The sequence below is a fragment of the Elephantulus edwardii genome, unplaced genomic scaffold (genome assembly GCF_000299155.1).
Source record: "Elephantulus edwardii isolate Elephantulus edwardi_28Jun2011 unplaced genomic scaffold, EleEdw1.0 scaffold00027, whole genome shotgun sequence".
Taxonomy (NCBI): domain Eukaryota; kingdom Metazoa; phylum Chordata; class Mammalia; order Macroscelidea; family Macroscelididae; genus Elephantulus; species Elephantulus edwardii.
In genome coordinates, this window is record NW_006399777.1 from 21,403,421 (window position 1) to 21,420,103 (window position 16,683).

The 16,683-nt window shown below is 52.3% G+C and overlaps 1 protein-coding gene across 1 annotated transcript in view; it reads left to right on the top strand.

Annotated features, from left to right (window-relative positions):
- Window positions 1-16,683, top strand: part of ESYT3 (extended synaptotagmin-like protein 3) — a 75,241-nt gene that overhangs the window by 38,305 nt on the left and 20,253 nt on the right. Inside the window, exons 4-14 of the mRNA XM_006883428.1 lie at window positions 3,014-3,090; window positions 4,496-4,562; window positions 4,952-5,041; window positions 5,492-5,547; window positions 7,550-7,670; window positions 11,352-11,522; window positions 12,323-12,405; window positions 15,369-15,417; window positions 15,851-15,940; window positions 16,353-16,430; window positions 16,537-16,599. Of these exons, the coding sequence (XP_006883490.1) occupies window positions 3,014-3,090; window positions 4,496-4,562; window positions 4,952-5,041; window positions 5,492-5,547; window positions 7,550-7,670; window positions 11,352-11,522; window positions 12,323-12,405; window positions 15,369-15,417; window positions 15,851-15,940; window positions 16,353-16,430; window positions 16,537-16,599 (945 nt within the window). The remainder of the gene's footprint in view (window positions 1-3,013; window positions 3,091-4,495; window positions 4,563-4,951; window positions 5,042-5,491; window positions 5,548-7,549; window positions 7,671-11,351; window positions 11,523-12,322; window positions 12,406-15,368; window positions 15,418-15,850; window positions 15,941-16,352; window positions 16,431-16,536; window positions 16,600-16,683) is intronic.

Below are 16,683 nucleotides of genomic sequence, written 5' to 3' on the forward strand. Positions count from 1 at the left end.
TAGACTAAAGTTGTTAACAATCTCAATCTCTTCACCATCCATCCTGATGCTGCCAATTGGTCCAGTGGTGAGAATCTTTGTCTTCTTGACATTGAGCTTCAATCCATACTGAAGGCTACAGTCCTTGACCCTCTGCAGCAAGCATTTCAGGTCCTCCTCAGTTTCAGCAAGCTGTTTAATTTATTGCCTCTGAAAATCTGCTGGAGGGTCAGATGTCAACTCTGAGCCCACAGCACCCAACAATAATGCCCATGATCTCTCTGTGTGCCCTCTGTGCCTGCTCCTCCTGCCCCCACATGCCCCTTGATAAACAGTGTGGGCTGTGTTTGGATCATCTAAGAATGCATCCTCTGGCGGATAACCGCGGAGATGTCCATCACCCAGTGAATCTAAGGTATTGATGCCTGGTTAGCTCGGGCACAAGCCTGCTGTGAGCTGCCAGCTGACCCAGGGGTTGCCCACTTCTGTCTGGCTAGCGCCCTTAGTGGCTCGCACAAGCCTGGTGTACACCATGAAGGCTCTTCCAGGATCAGCCTGGGCCAGCATCCACGGGGCTGTCTGTGTAGTCCTTCTTTCAGTCCTGAGTTTCGGAGCCCGTGCTGCATGTGAGGCACTGTCGCAGAAGGCTGGGTTGGGCAGGGCTCTGCCCTTAGGATGGTCATTGCTTTGCCGTGGGCAGCGGATACCTAAGCTATGTGACAATGTGACTGTGCACACACCATGGTAGAGGAATGCATGGATTCACAAGTGGAGGGGGAAGACTTCCTGGAGGAAGCTGGGTCTGTCTGAGTTGGTGTTGAAAAATTCCCCAGACAGGAGCCGAACAGGAGGGCATCAGGAGAAGCCTGTGCCCACAGGGGCTAGCCTGGCGGTGGGAGTGCCTCTGGGGTGGGGCCCTGCTGGCCAGCAGATTACTCACAGGCAGAAGTGGGGTCAAAGCAACTGATCCTGAGAGATTTTTACAGGTCGTGAGAACATGCAGAGAGAGCTATGCAGATGCCTCCATCTGTGTGGAACTGCCGGATTCCTGGTCCTGATGTTCAAGTCCCCCCCTCTTTCCTCAGCTCTCTCATCCCTCACCCTCCACCATGGGGTCACAGAGAGCTCCTTCTGTGACCCCATGAGGACCAGGCCAGGAGCGGATACTGCCTCCGTATCCCCGTGTCTGTGTCCCGCTCTGCTCTGTGCTGTGGTGACATTGGGTCAGCAAGCTCCAGTCACCTCATATATGAAAGGAAAGGATACACTCCTAAGGGTTGTTGTGAGATGCGAGGCCAGGCCTGACCGTGGGGCCACTCTGACTGTAGGGACTGTGCCTAGCAGAGGGTACAGGGCCCAGTGGAGGACAGATTTCAGCCCAGCACCTCTCACCTGACACGAGGCCCTGGCCTAGGCCGCCCTGTCTGGAGCGGGAGGGCAGTCTTTCCTGGGACAGGCCTCTGCAGATGCAGGTCCTGAGGTTGGCAGAGCCTCAGATGCTGGGCAAAGGGGCTCCCTCGCCCTGAGAGTGGACGTTGGCCTCCTCCCAGCTTTCAAAGGCCTTCCTGAGTCTTTCACAGCAAGTCCTGGAAGGGCAGGCCAGAGCTTGGGGCTGCGGGGCCCAAGTGTCCACCATCCTGTGGACCCCCTTAGAGAAAGGAAATATTATAAACACAAACATAGGCGAAATGTGAACATTTCTTTAGAATGAGGAAATAAAACCATTTAAAAAGCTGACGTATCCCACATATTAAAGAGCCAGGGAAAATGACATCATAATGTTTCTCATTAACTTCTCTCTCATACTTTCTCCTCTACATTTTGACTCCTGTACTCTGCAAGGACAACAGGAAGTTGTTGTTGTTGTTGTTAGGTGTTACCAAGTTGAGTACAACTGACAGCGACCCCGTGAACAACAGCCCTGAACTCCGTCCTGTCCTGTGCCGTCCTTATCTTCTCTGGTACAGCTGGGCCCATTGCTTCGGTCGCTGTGTCAATCTACCTGGCCGAAGGTCTTCCTCTCTCTCACTGTCCCTCCACCTCTCCAAGCATGACATCCCTCTCCAAAGAATAGCCTCTCCTAGCAACCTGCCCAGAGTATGTGAGATGGAGCTTCATCTGATGAAGTTTAGGAAATGTTTAAATCTTCTTCTGGTGTTCTTTTTCCTAAAGAGCTAACTCTACAATAACGCACAAACACACCATCTGGGCTGCTACCTTTTCCCTTGATTTGCTTTCTAGCATATCCTTGCATCCATCTCTGTCCATTTTTCTTTTTCCACACATTTTAGTGTCACCCATACGTAGACACCAGTGGATTCCACCCATGGCCACATCAGCATGCATACCCACTCAAGTTCAAATGCAATCTTTTTCATACCGGTGCATAATAACCAGACATCACCCCAGTGCCCCCTGGCAGGAAGAGAAGGGCAGAGTCTGGGCAGGGAGGGGAAGCTGGTCACAGAACAGTTACCTGTAAGCTCAGTCCTGGACCTTGAGGCTGGAAGCCTAGCTTCAGGTGTAAGCAATTAGCTTACTGGGATCAGCACCCTCTGCTTGGGTGCTCCCTTATGCTTATGGGACCAACCCCTCCTCACTGGCCAGCATTGATCGTCAGTGCTGTTTCCTCCTCCCAGAAGCCTGGCTTATCCCCTAGGCTGGGCTGGAGACACTCCTGGGCTCCCCGGCCCTCATGTGACAGCTCAGGCTGAAGTTGTTAACCGACACCCTCCCCCTGTCCCCACCTCTGCCAGGTTGTGAGCCCCACAGGCAGGCTCAGGTCCATCTTGCCCCCTGCCATCTCCAGCCCAGCACCCGGCACAGAGCAGGTGCTCAGTAAACACAGAGCCAGGAGGGAAGCAGGGAGAGAACGCATGTTCTAGGAGGAGGTCCCAAGGAGGGATATGTGCCGGAAGGTGGGGTTCTGAGTTTGTCCCTCTTCCTGGGAGGGCAGGGACTGTGACAGAAGCCCAGTGCTAGATGGGGTGCTATCAGCATCCACTGGAGAGCTGACCCCTACTATCTCTTCCAGTGTCCCCGTGTCAACGGCGTCAAAGCTCACACGGACAAGTACAACCGGAGACAGGTGGTTCTGGACCTGCAGATCTGGTGAGCCCTCGTGCTGCTGGGGGGTGTGGAGTCCTCTGCAGACAGCCTGTTTGGAGTGGAGCAGTCCTGATACAATCTAATTCTTGATGGGGAAAACCCTTCACTGACTAGCCACATCCACCTGGGGCTGTCAGGAGAATGGAGGAAAGGAGGGCTGGTCCAGGGGAACCCCAGACCAGGTTGGCTCCCGCCATCAGCCTGGGTGCTAAGATATCCCTGTGGTCCCAGGAACAGCAGAGCTTTCTTGAGGGCAAGGCCGGGTCACTGGTGGGGTGAGCCCACTATGCACAGGTGTGGTCAGGCCCAGGGTCCTCTGCAGTCACTGCAGACACCCTCCCCCCCCCACCCCCCTTTTCCTGCCTCTGTCAGGCTGTGAGCCCATGGGCAAGCTCTGGGCCAGCTAAGGGGGGTGACAGGAGATCTGGAGACCTCAAAGACACAGCAGACTATTCACCGGGTGGGGAAGGACACTTCCGTCCAATGAGGCTGGGATCAGACTTGTCTCCTTCCCACAGGAAGTGAGATTTGACATGAGCGCTGAAGGCTGGTAGGCTCACCTCAGGTTCCAGACCATCACCATGCCTTTCCTGTGTGGAAGGACACTCCCTGGCCTTAGTCCAGAGGCTGGCACACTGGGCAGACAGGAGCCAGCTCCAGGCACATCCATTCCCACTGGGGGGCTAGGTTCCATTGTGAACAGAGGCTGGGCTGTTTATTGGGCGTTCCTGGCCCTGAAGCCCTGTAGCGAGATCTGTGTGAGGAGGTTGGGCGCATTAAGAGCATCTGGTCCCCCGACCTCTCTCTGAGCTCACGTTCCCTGTCACTGGCTCGTCTTCTTGTGTCCTGTGGCCTTCTGGCCATCCTCTTGGTCCACTTAGAACCCTCCTTTGACACTTTTCCTCATCTGGGGCTCTCACACTGGCAGGGCACCCATTCTAGACGCCTCATGTGATCGCCTGCGAGAGCCGCTAGTCCCCTTCAGCCTCCGCTCTTGCAGCCTGAGATACCCTTCCCTCCTCTCACATCCACCCCAGAAGGAGCCTGGAGCGTTCCCCTAAGAACATCTGGGTCCACAGCTGGGGCTCCCTGTGTTCATTTGGAGGAGAGATGGACAGCCGTGGGCGGGGTAGAGGGGGAGCCTCGTCTTCACCTCTGGGATGCCATCTGGTGAAGTTGTTACCAGAGCCCCCACCTTGTGGTCAGGGATGGCTTCTGGGTGCAGGCCACTGGGGGCTGCCTCCTGGGGTGTGGCTGGGCCAGGGTTCAAACCAAGGCTGAGGCCTCTTGTGCAGAGCAAAGGCATGAGAGCCTCCTTCCTGCACTGTGTGGTCTGGGCGAGCGTCTCAGCCTCTCTGAGAAGCTGGACCTGCCCCTCCTCTACCCATGTCCTTCTTCCTCGTCTCAGCTACATTGGAGACTGTGAGATTAGTGTGGAGCTCCAGAAGATCCAGGCCGGAGTGAAAGGGATCCAGGTGGGTGGCCCGTCCAGGCCGCAGGGTGCAGGCAGAGCAGGGTGCGGTGGGCTGTGCGTGAGGGGCTGCAAAAATCCATGGTTGACCCTGCAGTGAGTTTCTGGAGGCAGTAAATCACATGGGAGGAGACCGCCCATCTTTCTCTCTCAGAGCGGATGGATGGACAGGCCCAAAGGCGTCACACACCTGCAGTGGGAGGGGTGGCCGTTCAGGGCCCCTTGGTCACTCGCAAAGCAATAGCTGCTGTGTCCACACTGTGGTGACAAAGATGGCCTGGGTGGACAGTCTTGATCTTTGATGGGGGTCTCGGGAAACACAGGCATGAGGCAGAGGAGGGAGGGAGGGAGGGAAGGAGGGAGCGAGGGACCTTGATGGCCTTCTGTGTTCAGCTGCAGGGCACACTGCGGGTCATCCTGGAGCCGCTGCTGGAGGACAAGCCCTTCGTGGGAGCTGTGACTGTCTTCTTCCTCCAGAAGCCAGTGAGTCTGGGGGTTGGATATGGGCCCACCCTGTCACTGAGCCCCTTCCGCTGGGTCTCAGCACCACAATGGGCGTTCATCATAAGCCCGGCCTCCTTCTTGGGTGCATGAAGATGGTCTCATCGAATCTTTAAGGTGTTTTGAGGAACTGGATTCCACTCTCCCGCTGAGCTGAGGCTCGACTAGTCACCTGCGTGATCTGATGTGGAGCAGAGAGTGAAATTCAGATCTCTCCAAGTCCTGGCTGGACTGGCCGGCTCCTAGGGTGGTTCAGACAGGAAGCAGCCCCACGTGCCATGCCCTGGTCCCCCTTAGCGGCCTGAGGTACCCTCACCTGGCTGCTCCTCTTGCTAAGGCTGTCACTCCAGAGGCCGGGTTCTCCACTCAGGGTCAGGGGAGACACTCTGTTCCCAGGGCCTCCCATCCTGACAGCCCACCTCTGCCCCGCAGCACCTGCAGATCAACTGGACAGGCCTGACCAACCTGCTGGATGCGCCAGGAATCAAGTAAGTGCCAGGGAGAGCCTCCAGGGAGATGCTGTGTAGATGCAGGTCCTTGGGATGTGGTGGGTGCCTTTTCCCATCCCGTTCTCTGTGTGAGGAGGGAGGGGCAACAGCGAGCCCTCCCCCTCCAGAGGGAAGAGTATGTGAGGTGAGTTGGCATGTTGAGGACAAGAGCTGTCTCCAATGTATATGTATGTATACACACGTATACACGAATAATGGGTGAGAAGTGCTTGGCTGAATGTTGGCTAATGGACACACAGTTCCCTGTTCTGGTTTTCTGTTGCTTTTGGTTGTTTGTTTGTTTTTTTATTTCTCACCGTTCTTCTGTCAACCACTTCTGATAATCAGGAAATAAGTTGTCCTTTGCAAGGCAGCTAACCGAGAGACAAGGATCTCTTGGGTAGCGTAAATGGTTCAAATCCATCCAGAAATGTCTTGGAATAAGCGTCTGCTGTTGTACTTTCCAAAAAATTAGCTGCTGGAAACTGAGAATATTTTTCAACTCTGCCAAATGTGGAGCCACCATAATCAGAATCTGTTGGATGCCAACTGGTCAAAGAGGAAGAAAACTCATGGTGTTCAGAACAGAACACTGACGTGAAATTCAGAATCAAAGTTCTGAGCTCTGCTCAGATGAGATGTTGTCTGGAGGTGGGAAGCAGACCTAGTCAGATAATGTCCTGACCCTGTCCTTTGGGAGCTGTGTGAGTTTGGGCACGTTCCCTCACCTCTCTGGGCTCTTCCTCAGGAGAGGGAGCCTGGTTCCTCTCCCTGGGATCCCTGTGAGAACACGTGTGTGTGATAGTGGCACATGGGTGTGGATGTCCGTGGACGTCCCCTTTTAGTCCTCCTTCCGCCCAGTCCTAGTTTGTGATGAGTAGTGATGTCGCCTCCCCATGAGCTGGACAGGGCAGCAAGGTGGAGAGAGTCCCCACCTTCCTCAGGTTCCGTGTGGAAGGAGGGCTGCTGGACTGGCCAGGTGGTGTGAGGCCCATTCACTCCCTTGCTCACTGAGAATATCTCCGCTGAGCTTGGCTCCTTTCGATGTAGAGAAAGAGTCACGCATTTGTTCATCCAAAACAAATTTCCTCAACACCTACTGTGCTAACCATCCTCGATTGTGAAGCTTGGTTTGGGGCACATAGTCAAGAGACACCAGTCCCCAGAAAAAGGCATCATTCTGGGGAAAGTTGAAGGTCAGATAAAGAAAGGAGGACTCTTAAGGAGATAGATGGACACCGTGACTGCAGCAAGGGGCGTGAGGGTGACACAGATCTCTTGTTCACGGGGTCACTAGGAGTCACGGTCAACTCCACAACACCTACTCTGTGCCATTCTATCCTAGACATTGTCCCCGTCTCCCTATTCTGGGCAGACAGGATCAGGTCAGAATCTAAGAGCGTTAGGACGTCTGGGAGTGGAAGAGCAGAGTAGCTAGTGCTCATGTAGCATTTGCTGTGGACGTTAGTGGCCTCGTAGTAAGGAGCTGCGCTGCAAGCCCAAAGGCACGAGATTCGAAGTCACCAGCTGCTCTATGGGAGAAACACGGACAGGGTCCGCTCGGAGTTGGTTCCAATTTGACAGCATATAACAATAACACTGTTTTCAGTACTTTACACATATTAACATGGTCCCATCAGAATGCTAGGAGGTGAGCATCGTTCTGTCCTTGGAGGGATCTGGACACTGAGGTCCAGAGATGCCTCTCAGAGTGGTAGAGCAGAATCTCTCCTCTGCTGCCTGGAAGAATCAAGCTGACTTGGAGCAGGAAGGCTGGCAGGGAAGAGAAGGCAAGGACTACTCCTTCTGATAGACTATCAGTTAGGGACCGACACATACACCATTTGCGTGTCCATCCTGGGCAGGCTGGGTCAGTGGCAGGCCCTCCCCAGCCCTCCCCACCAGGCTCTGTTCCTGCCTCCAGCTCTGGGACTGGGTGAGGGGGCCAGTGGCTTGGGGAAAGAGCTGCACCCCCACAGCTGGCAATGCCTGGTGTCCCCAGCGAGGTGTCGGACAGCCTGTTGGAGGACCTCATCGCCGCGCACCTGGTGCTGCCCAACCGCGTGACCGTGCCCGTGAAGAAGGGGCTGGATGTGACCAACCTGCGCTTCCCTCTGCCCTGTGTGAGTACCTCCTGGTCAATGGGCTCCCGGGCCCAGTTCAGGAGACCCCTGGGACAGTCTTGTGATCTCCTCACAGGAAGCGTCCAGAGCCCATCAGTGCTGGGAGTCAGGGCCTTTAGGAGAGGGCCAGTGTCTGGTGAGCGTTTCTTCTTATACCCATCCCGGCTGCTGCTTCTTCATCTCATCCCTGTTGTCTGCCTGCCCCATTGCCCGTTCAGGCACCTTTGCCATGTTGGATCCTGGCTCAAAAGGATCCCTGAGTTTCCACAGACAGCAGCTTGGTAATGCCCACTTCCCATCAGTGACTCTCCCAGCCTCTCAGTGAGGCTGGAATAAAGTCCACTCATAAAAGGATCCAGCTTTCACCAGTAGTAAGACTCCCAGGACACAAAGACACGTCTCCACACGCTGGGCCATTCATTTCTCCTTCAGCTTGATAACTCCGCATGCAAGGGCTTCCTTCCAACCTCAAAGACATACCCACATGCTGACACCCTTTTAGCCAAACCTGAACGGTTTGGACAGGTTGAAGTCCTCACAGTTTTAACTTTCTCCTCCTTTTATTCTGTGCTTAGGCATACATCTCTACAAAACAAGGATCTTTCTCTCTTCAAACCCAGAAGCAGAGAAGTATGATGCCATTGCCACATTTTAAAAACCATCCACACCGTCTAATATCAGCAGACACCCAGGCAGTGCTAAGGATTCAGTTACCTCATATTAGTATACTTCTTTTAAGCTTTTAAAAATGGAAATCTCAAGAATTTACACATTGTGTTTAGCTGATATTTAAATCTTTTCGTCTAATAAGTCTCTCTCATTCTCTCTTTACTCTTTACTTACCCATTACCTTGTTATCCAACATTTCACATGTACAATAGAGTAAAAAAAAAAATCTACTGACTATTTTGTGCTTTAAGGATGTATTATCTAGCAATGAGGGTGGCCTACTGGCAAGAAGCTGCACTGCAGTTTCAAAGGCACACAGTTCAAATCCATCAGCTGCTTTGCGGGGGAAGGATGGGCAATTAACTGCCTCTGAAAACCCACCAGAGGCTCAGCTATGGACCAGTTCTGACCTGATTGTACGCAACAACAATAACATCTAGCAATAATGAATGCCAAAGAATGAAGTAATAGGGATGCTGGCTGAAATGGTTGAGGTCATGTGTCTGCTAGGCTAGGATTTGACAGTTAGGTTAATGTGTAATTTGGCTATTATGTAATGATGTAATCACCCTCTATTTTGCGATTTAAATTTTTCATCTTCTACCGTCTGACATACTTTGGACATGTTGTAAGGAGAGACCGGTCCTTGGAGAGGGACATCATGCTTGGTAGGGTGGACGGACAGCACAGAAGGGGAAGGCCCCCTATGAGGTGGATTGATTCAGTGATTGGGGTAATCGGGATGGGTGTGTCAGAGACAGTGCGATTGGCACAGGACAGAGCAGAGTTTAGGTCTGTTGTACATAGGGTCGCTATGAGTCGCAAGTGACTCAACGGCACATAACAACAACAACAACATTATTACATAAAGATGTTTTCACCCACCTAGTGACCTGGTCTTTGGAACCATACTGTATCAATAAGAGAGGAATGGGGTACATTTTATTCCATCCAATTTACCTATTGAAGAAACCAGGTTATGTGGTTCAGAGTTTCTGTCTTGCTGTGTTTGGCTAATTTCATCTCTGGGGTAGTTTGGTGTATTCTCTCTCTTGTAGTTGGGAATTGGTTCTAGAAGGAGATTGATTCATGCTTAGTTGCTTTGTTTTTGTTTGGGGTTGTTTTAAAGATTATTTCATAGGTGGTTTGTGTATGGAGGCTCATTGTATCGGGATGACTCTTTGAGGAGCAGTGACATCCGTTTGAGGACTAAGGTGCATCTGATTCAGGTCATGGTCTTTTTCCATCATTTGCGATGCATCCGAGAGTTGGATGATGACTAAGGACGACAGAAGAAGAATTTATGCCTTTGAGTTGTGGTGTTGGGGAAGAGTGCTAAATATCCCATCGACTGCCAAACAAACAAACATTTGTCTTGGAGAAGGTGCAGCTATCGTACTCTTTAAAGGCAAAGATGATGAAGCTTTGTCTCACATACTTTGGGCGTGTTTCTAGGGCAGGCTATTCACTGGAGCCCCCCACATCATGAATGAGAAGGCGGAGGGACGGTGAAGGAGAAGAAGAGCCTTCACCAGGTGGATTGACACAGTGACTGCAGCAGTGGGCTTGAGGATGTCAGAGATTGTGAGGATGGCACGGGACGGGACAGGAGTCACACCTGTTGTTCACAGGGTCACTCTGGGTTGTACTCAACAGCACCTACCAACAACAGCACCAACCCTTGATGATCATTGCCTCAGTCCATCAATACATTGCTGTTGTGTACTAAAAAGTCCTGTCGAGTAAAGTGGACCTTATACGATTTGGAATTCTGCTTACAGAAGCAGGTTGTCACATCTTTCTCTCATGGAATGGTTGGTGGGTTCAAACTGCTGACCTTTTGTCTCCCAGTCAAGGCCTTAACCACTGTGCCATGGGAGCTTCTTATTGTTAATTCATTAGGAGTTGCAAAAGGGTAGTCATGTCATGAACTAGTTCTCTGTTGATGGACGGTTACACCCTGACTCTTGCTATTACAAGTCGTGTTGTAATAAATAGCACTGGTGGCCTAGTGGCAAGAAGCTGCACTGCAATCCCAGAGGCGCACGGTTCAAATCCACCAGATGCTCAGCCGGGAAAGGAGGGACAATCTCCTCCTGTACCAGTCAGACCCGATTTGACGGTACACTCACATAAAAAATAAGTAAATAAATAGATAGATAGCGTTATGCCCGTGTCTTTATATCTTTTTGTCAGTACACTGTTGATATCCATGCCTAGCAGTAGGATTGCTGGATACATTTACAAGGATAATAATAATTAAAAACAGAGGCCTACTACCTTACCTTCTACAAGCTGTGTTGGCCACCTCAGCTCCCTAAAGCTTGTGATCTCTTCTTTAACGTAGGGGGCTCTGGTGGCCTAGGCTGCAGGGAGGCAGTTCAGATGTCCAATAGCCCCGCAGGGAGAAGGATGGACAACCTACAGCCATCTGAAATCCTGCTACAGGCTCAGCGATGAGTTGATTCTGACCCCACAGCAGTGCATTTTCCACTTTTTAATGGAGTGAGATTTTTTTTTCCTTTTTTAAGCACTCATCCTGGGGGTGCAGGGAAGGTGGTCTACTGTATAGTGCAGGCCAGGTGCGCAGGGGTGAGACTTGGTGCTGAGGGCTTGATGGGCACATGGGTGCACTGTCTACGGCAGGCAGGATCTGAAGCACTGTGCTCACATGGGTACCAGAGGGAAGTGATGGCGGAGTTGGGCCAGTATGCAGATTACAGAGAGGGCTGGGAGCAGAGGAGGAGACTTCCTCAGATGGCATAGTTATCGGCACAGGAGGGGGAAGTGTCCAAAGTTGAATAAGCATTGTATGTGGCTAGTTCGAGGCAGGGATGGATAGAAAGGCCAGGAGCTTGGATGGAGTGGCTAGGATACTGGAGAGTCCTGGGCCTTGCTGTCCACCTGATGTACGGCCTTGGCCGCCTCACTGCTCTGTGTCTTCTGTCTGCCCATCCGGACCTTGTGAGGGTGGCCCCTAATGGCTTAACCCCGGTCTGTGGGATATTCCAGGGCGTGATCAGAGTCCACTTGCTGGAGGCAGAGAAGCTGGCCCAGAAGGACAACTTCCTAGGAATGGGAGGCAAGTCAGACCCTTACGCCAAGGTGAGCATCGGCCTGCAGCATTTCCGGAGCAAGACCATCTACAGGAACCTGAATCCCACCTGGAATGAGGTGTTTGAGGTGAGGGCCTCCTTTGGCTGCCCTGGGTACCGTTTAAGTTCTGCTGTGGGATGTACGGGTCTCTTATATGTCCACGGGTTCAACACTGGACCAGTGGAGGGGGCCTTAGAGACCAGAACACCCGACAAGGGCAGGTAGGTCTCTGTGTTCTGCATCCAGGCTTGACGAGTGGGTTCTGCTCCCACTGCAAAGCCGGCTTGTAGGCAAATCCTGCCCTGCCTCCCTTTCCCACCAGAGTCAAAAATTGCTAGAAGTAAGGTTTTTCAATCAAAAGAGAGATACTCAGAGGCAGTGTCCTGGTGCTGTCCACTCCTCCCAGCCTCCTCATCCCAGGAGTCTGAACTCACTGAGAACTATCCTGAGTTCCCAGAGGAGAGGCCTGCAGACTGGAAATGCTGCAAAGGCCTCTCAGATTACACATTCCGTTCCGGGGTCACCTCACAGCACACCTCTGGAAGTTACACTCAGCTTGTGTAACTGAAGTGATGAAAGGAAACTTTCTGGGGTTTTCAGCCCATGGGCCGAGGAGAATCCAGTGGGAACTTGCTCTGGAAGCTACAGGCCCCATGTGTGTCTCAGCAGCTACCGTCTAGGAGTAGCCGTGGGCAGCCCTCCCTGTCTCTAATCCCCCCACTGCCCCCCCAGGGGATGGATGCCACTTCCTTCTCAGAGCTGAGATCCCACAGGTGCTAAGAGGTCAACAACATGACTGGCAGCTGGTGGGGCCAGCATTTGCCTCTCCATGGTCATTCCTGAGATGACCTTCAGATGCAGGCATCTCTCTCTCTCTCTCCCTCCAGCTCATAGTGTATGAAGTCCCCGGGCAGGACCTGGAGGTGGACCTGTACGATGAGGACCCTGACAGGGATGACTTTCTGGGCAGGTGAGAACAGGGGTGGACAAGGGGCAAGTGGTGGGCCAGTCGGTCTTCCTGGAGGGGCAGGCCAGGCCACAGGCCCAACAGCCTTCACTTCTTCTTCTAGTCTTTGTGTTTTGTTTTGTTTTAATTATTTTTGTGTGCGTGTACCGTCAAATCACATCTGAATGGTACAGGAGGAGATTGTCCCTCCTTCCCCGGCAGAGCATCTGGTGGATTCGAACCGTATTCTTTGTTTTTAAATGATGCTTTTTACAAAAGTCTGACAGGACACCTTTGGTTCTTATTTAACAATTTCTCTACAAATTTTTCACTAACACTGGTTATGTTTACAGGATATGATAATTCTCACTACTTCCATGCAGGCTCTTCAATTTCCAGTAACCTAGTTTGCCTCCCTGCCCCGTTACCTGCTCTCCTTTTCTTTAGAGTAACTGTTGGCCATTTATTTGGTCTCAAATAGATGACTTTTTTTAAGGAGTGTTGTACTCACAGGTAGTGACAAGAAGCTATGCTGCAATCCTAAAGGCTTGCAGTTCGAGGCCACCAGCCACTCCATGGGAGAAGGATGGGCAATCTCCTCCCGTGTGATTTATTGCCTCTCATAACTCGCCGGAGGGTCAGCTACGGGTCGGTTCTGACTCGACAGTCCACAACAATTTTGCAGAGCGTCTGGTGGATTGGAACTGTGTGTGCATCTTTGCGTTGACAGCACAATTTCTTGCCACTAGGCAACCAGAGCTCCCCATCCTTCTCATAGTGCACCCAAAGTTCCCATCTGCAGCAGTGGCTGGGGTCAGGGCTGGTGTGGGGGCCAGGTGCCCAGTCCCAAGGACTCACTCTGGGATGGAGCGTGGGACATCAGCGCTGTGGATGGCTGCAGTAGTGGGAGGTGGGCATGGCTATCAGCATTTCAAATTTGCATATCTTCTGGTCCAGCACTCCCAATTTCAATATTATTATTATACAACAATAAACAACAGCACCAACAAACAAAACTCTGGAGCTGGGAATGTCCAGCCTCTTGGGGTATGTGTTGAATGTCACTGCCAAACTATAGAATATTCTGCAGCTGTTAAAGCTGATGAGTAGGGTCTATGTGTGCTGGTCAAGGTGGCCATGCAGGAATGGAGTAATCTGTGCAGTTAGATTCCATTGTTGAGGAGATTTGCTCCTGTGGAGGAATGTCTGGCCCCTACTCCTTGTCTCCTTGTCACAAAGCAGCCTCGGGCTGTTCACGCTGGGGTCTCAGAGAGCCGGGGAGAGGTGGAGGATGGAGAAAGGATGGTGACCAGGTGACTAAGGAGGATAGAAGGAGAACTGATGCCTTTGAGCTGTGGCACTGGAGGAGTATTGAGGGTACCATGGACTGCTAAGAAAACAAACAGATTCATCTTTGAGAGGGTTAAATCAGGCTACTCCTTGAAGGCAAGGATTCTGGGGCTTCGTCTGACATACTTTGGACATGTTGTAAGGAGGGACAGGTCCTTGGAGAGGGTCATCATGCTTGGGAGGGTGGAGGGCAGGCGCAGGAGAGGAAGATCCTTGAGATGGATTGATTCAGTGACTGGGATAATCGGGATGGGTGTGTCGGAGACAGTGAGATTGGCACAGGACAGAGCGGAATTTAGGGCTGTTGTACATAAGGTCGCTATGAGTCGCAAGTAACTCAATGGCACATAACAACAACATGTTGGTTGTTGGGGAAGAGTACTGAATATCCCATGGACTGCTAAGAAACCACAGGTATGTCTTGGGAAACATGAGGCCAGCGTGCTCCTTGGAAAGAAAGGATGGTGAAGCTTCATCTCACGTGTTTTGGGCATATTGCTAGGAGAGGCCGTTCCTGAGAGAGGGACATTATGCTCGGAAAGACGGAAGGTCAGGGGGAAAAGAGGACCCTCAACAGATGGATTGACATGGTGACTTCAGCAGTGGTCTCAAGCGTATCTGAGATAATAAGGACATGGTTCAGATCCGTTGTTCATAGCGTTGCGATGAGTCGTACTAGTCTCGGCAGCACCTACCAACAGCTGGCTGCAGCAGCATGCTGGTTGAACTGTTTCCAGGGACGAGGAACAAAAAAAGAAAGAAGTAGACGCACATCAAAACGGGAGGAGCACAGGCTGGCAGGGGAAGAAGCTTCTTGTCCCCAGAAGTTATCACTTTCTATTGCTTCTCTTGAGGGAGCTCTGGTCACCAAGTAGTAAGAAGCCTAGGTACAATCTCAAAGGCTAGCTGTTCAAATCCACCAGCTGCTCTGCAGGAGAAGGATGGGCATTCTCCTCTTGTGCATTTTACTGCCTCTGAAAACCCTCTGGAGGGTCAGCTATGGGCTGATACCAACTTGACAGCATACAACAACAACACTGCTTAGCTTGGGTTTTTTAAAACAACAAAACGCATCTTACCCTTTTTATAATGTTGAAGAACAGAAGTGACTGGTGGCCTTGGGCCCGTGTTTCGATTAGCTGATGTCGGATGTGTATTGAACTCAAGCACAGATTCTGACAGCTTTGGGGCATTTGCCTTCTGGCCTGGCCAGGCGGGGTGAGTGTTACTGTGAGGCGGGTGTCATTTGTTCCTACACAGGTGCCAGCTACTCTTGGGAGGGCACTCAGGAGAGATTTGGAAATGGACAGGCATTTGGTGTGGTCACATGTTATCTGAAATGCACGGGCAATCTTGTGCGAGGAAGAAATCACTTCACCCAAAACGCCAGTAGTCTTATTTTTTTAGTGAAAGCCAGAGTTGATGTGGCCTGGAGCTTGCCCTTGTCCCCTCTGGGGACTAAGACCTCTTCGCTCCTTGGTTAAAGCCCATCCTTCACTCTAGTTCTCTCCTACTGACTCTCTGGGCCTTGCAGAATAAGATCCTGTCTTGGTAGCTGTCCTCACATAGCTGATAGTGGGGGGTGGGCCTCCACATCGCTGCATCTCTGAGCTGATGCCCCTCCTTATGTCTTCCAGTCTGCAGATCTGCCTTGGCGACGTCTTGACCAACAGAGTGGTGGATGAGGTACAACTGGGGCCTCAGACCGAGGATGGCACGCAGTGCCCCTCCCCGTGGGCAGCACTGTCTTGGGAATGAGACTCTTATCTACTGGGCAGCAGGCATGCTTGGGGAGAGCTGAGGGAGGCACACTCGGGGTCTGTGAGCCCCTCAGGAGCCAAATTGCAGGCATTCTTCTCTAGAAATGCCTGCAGGCCTCCAGCGGGGGCCCTCTGTGTTATAAGGAAGGGCAGGCTGGGCGAGGCTGGGGCCTTTTACAGGCCAAGTGGGACTTCCTTGTCTTGTGAGGCGTGGTAACTGCCTCTTCCAGCCCCTCTGAGCCCACACTCCACCCTCAGCAGGTTGTGTCACTTTGATTTCAAGTCTCCGTTTGGCTCTTACTGGGTCCCAGGACTGAGTAGAATCTCTGGGGGTCCGTGGCTCCCTCCTCTCCCTACAGTGGTTCGTCCTAAATGACACAACTAGCGGGCGGCTGCACCTCCGGCTGGAGTGGCTCTCGCTGACCACTGACCAGGAATCTCCGGCTAAGGTGAGTGTGATATGGAAGGGTCAAGGGAGTGGGCATTGTACAGTGAGGTAATCCATGCACACTAAGGGAGGGCGGAAGGGGTGTCAGGCCTCCCAGAGGACCTGTCGGCCAGCCCATCTCCTCACATAGCAGCTCTTGACCCGTCTCAGCAGAGTCTCAGCCATCTTCAGGGAAAAGGGTGTGTGTGTGGAGTGGTCCTTAGACCTCTGTCGCTGCCTGTCAGCCTGGCAGTCTGTCTTGGTGTCTAACTTGAATCGATGCTGCTGCACTTGTAGTCTCAGCTTCAACAGAAAGCTCAGTTGGGATCCCTCTTGTGATTAGTCTGAAGTGAGCAGGCTGGCTGGCTGGCTGGCTTCCTCCTGCCGCCGCTGCCTTCTCCCAAACCAACGTGTCCCTCTGCTGATTCTTGCAGGACTCTGGCCCCCCGCCCCCCACTGTCCTCTCCACTGCCATCTTCGTGGTCTTCCTGCACAGCGCCTGCAACCTGCCGGTAAGTGGGACGTGGCTGGACTATGTGCCCTCTGGAAGCTCCTCGTGTCCTCTCTTCTGGACGTCCGGGAGCTGCTCATTCGCCTCCTTATTATTTTGGTCTGCAGAGAGGCCCGTTTGACTATCTCAATGGTGAATATCGAGCCAAGAAACTCTCCAGGTTTGCCAAGGTGAGAGAGAAAGAAAGAGGGAGAGAGAGAAGGGGGAGAGAGAGAGAGAGAGAGAGAGAAGAGGGAAAGGAGGGAGAGGGAGGG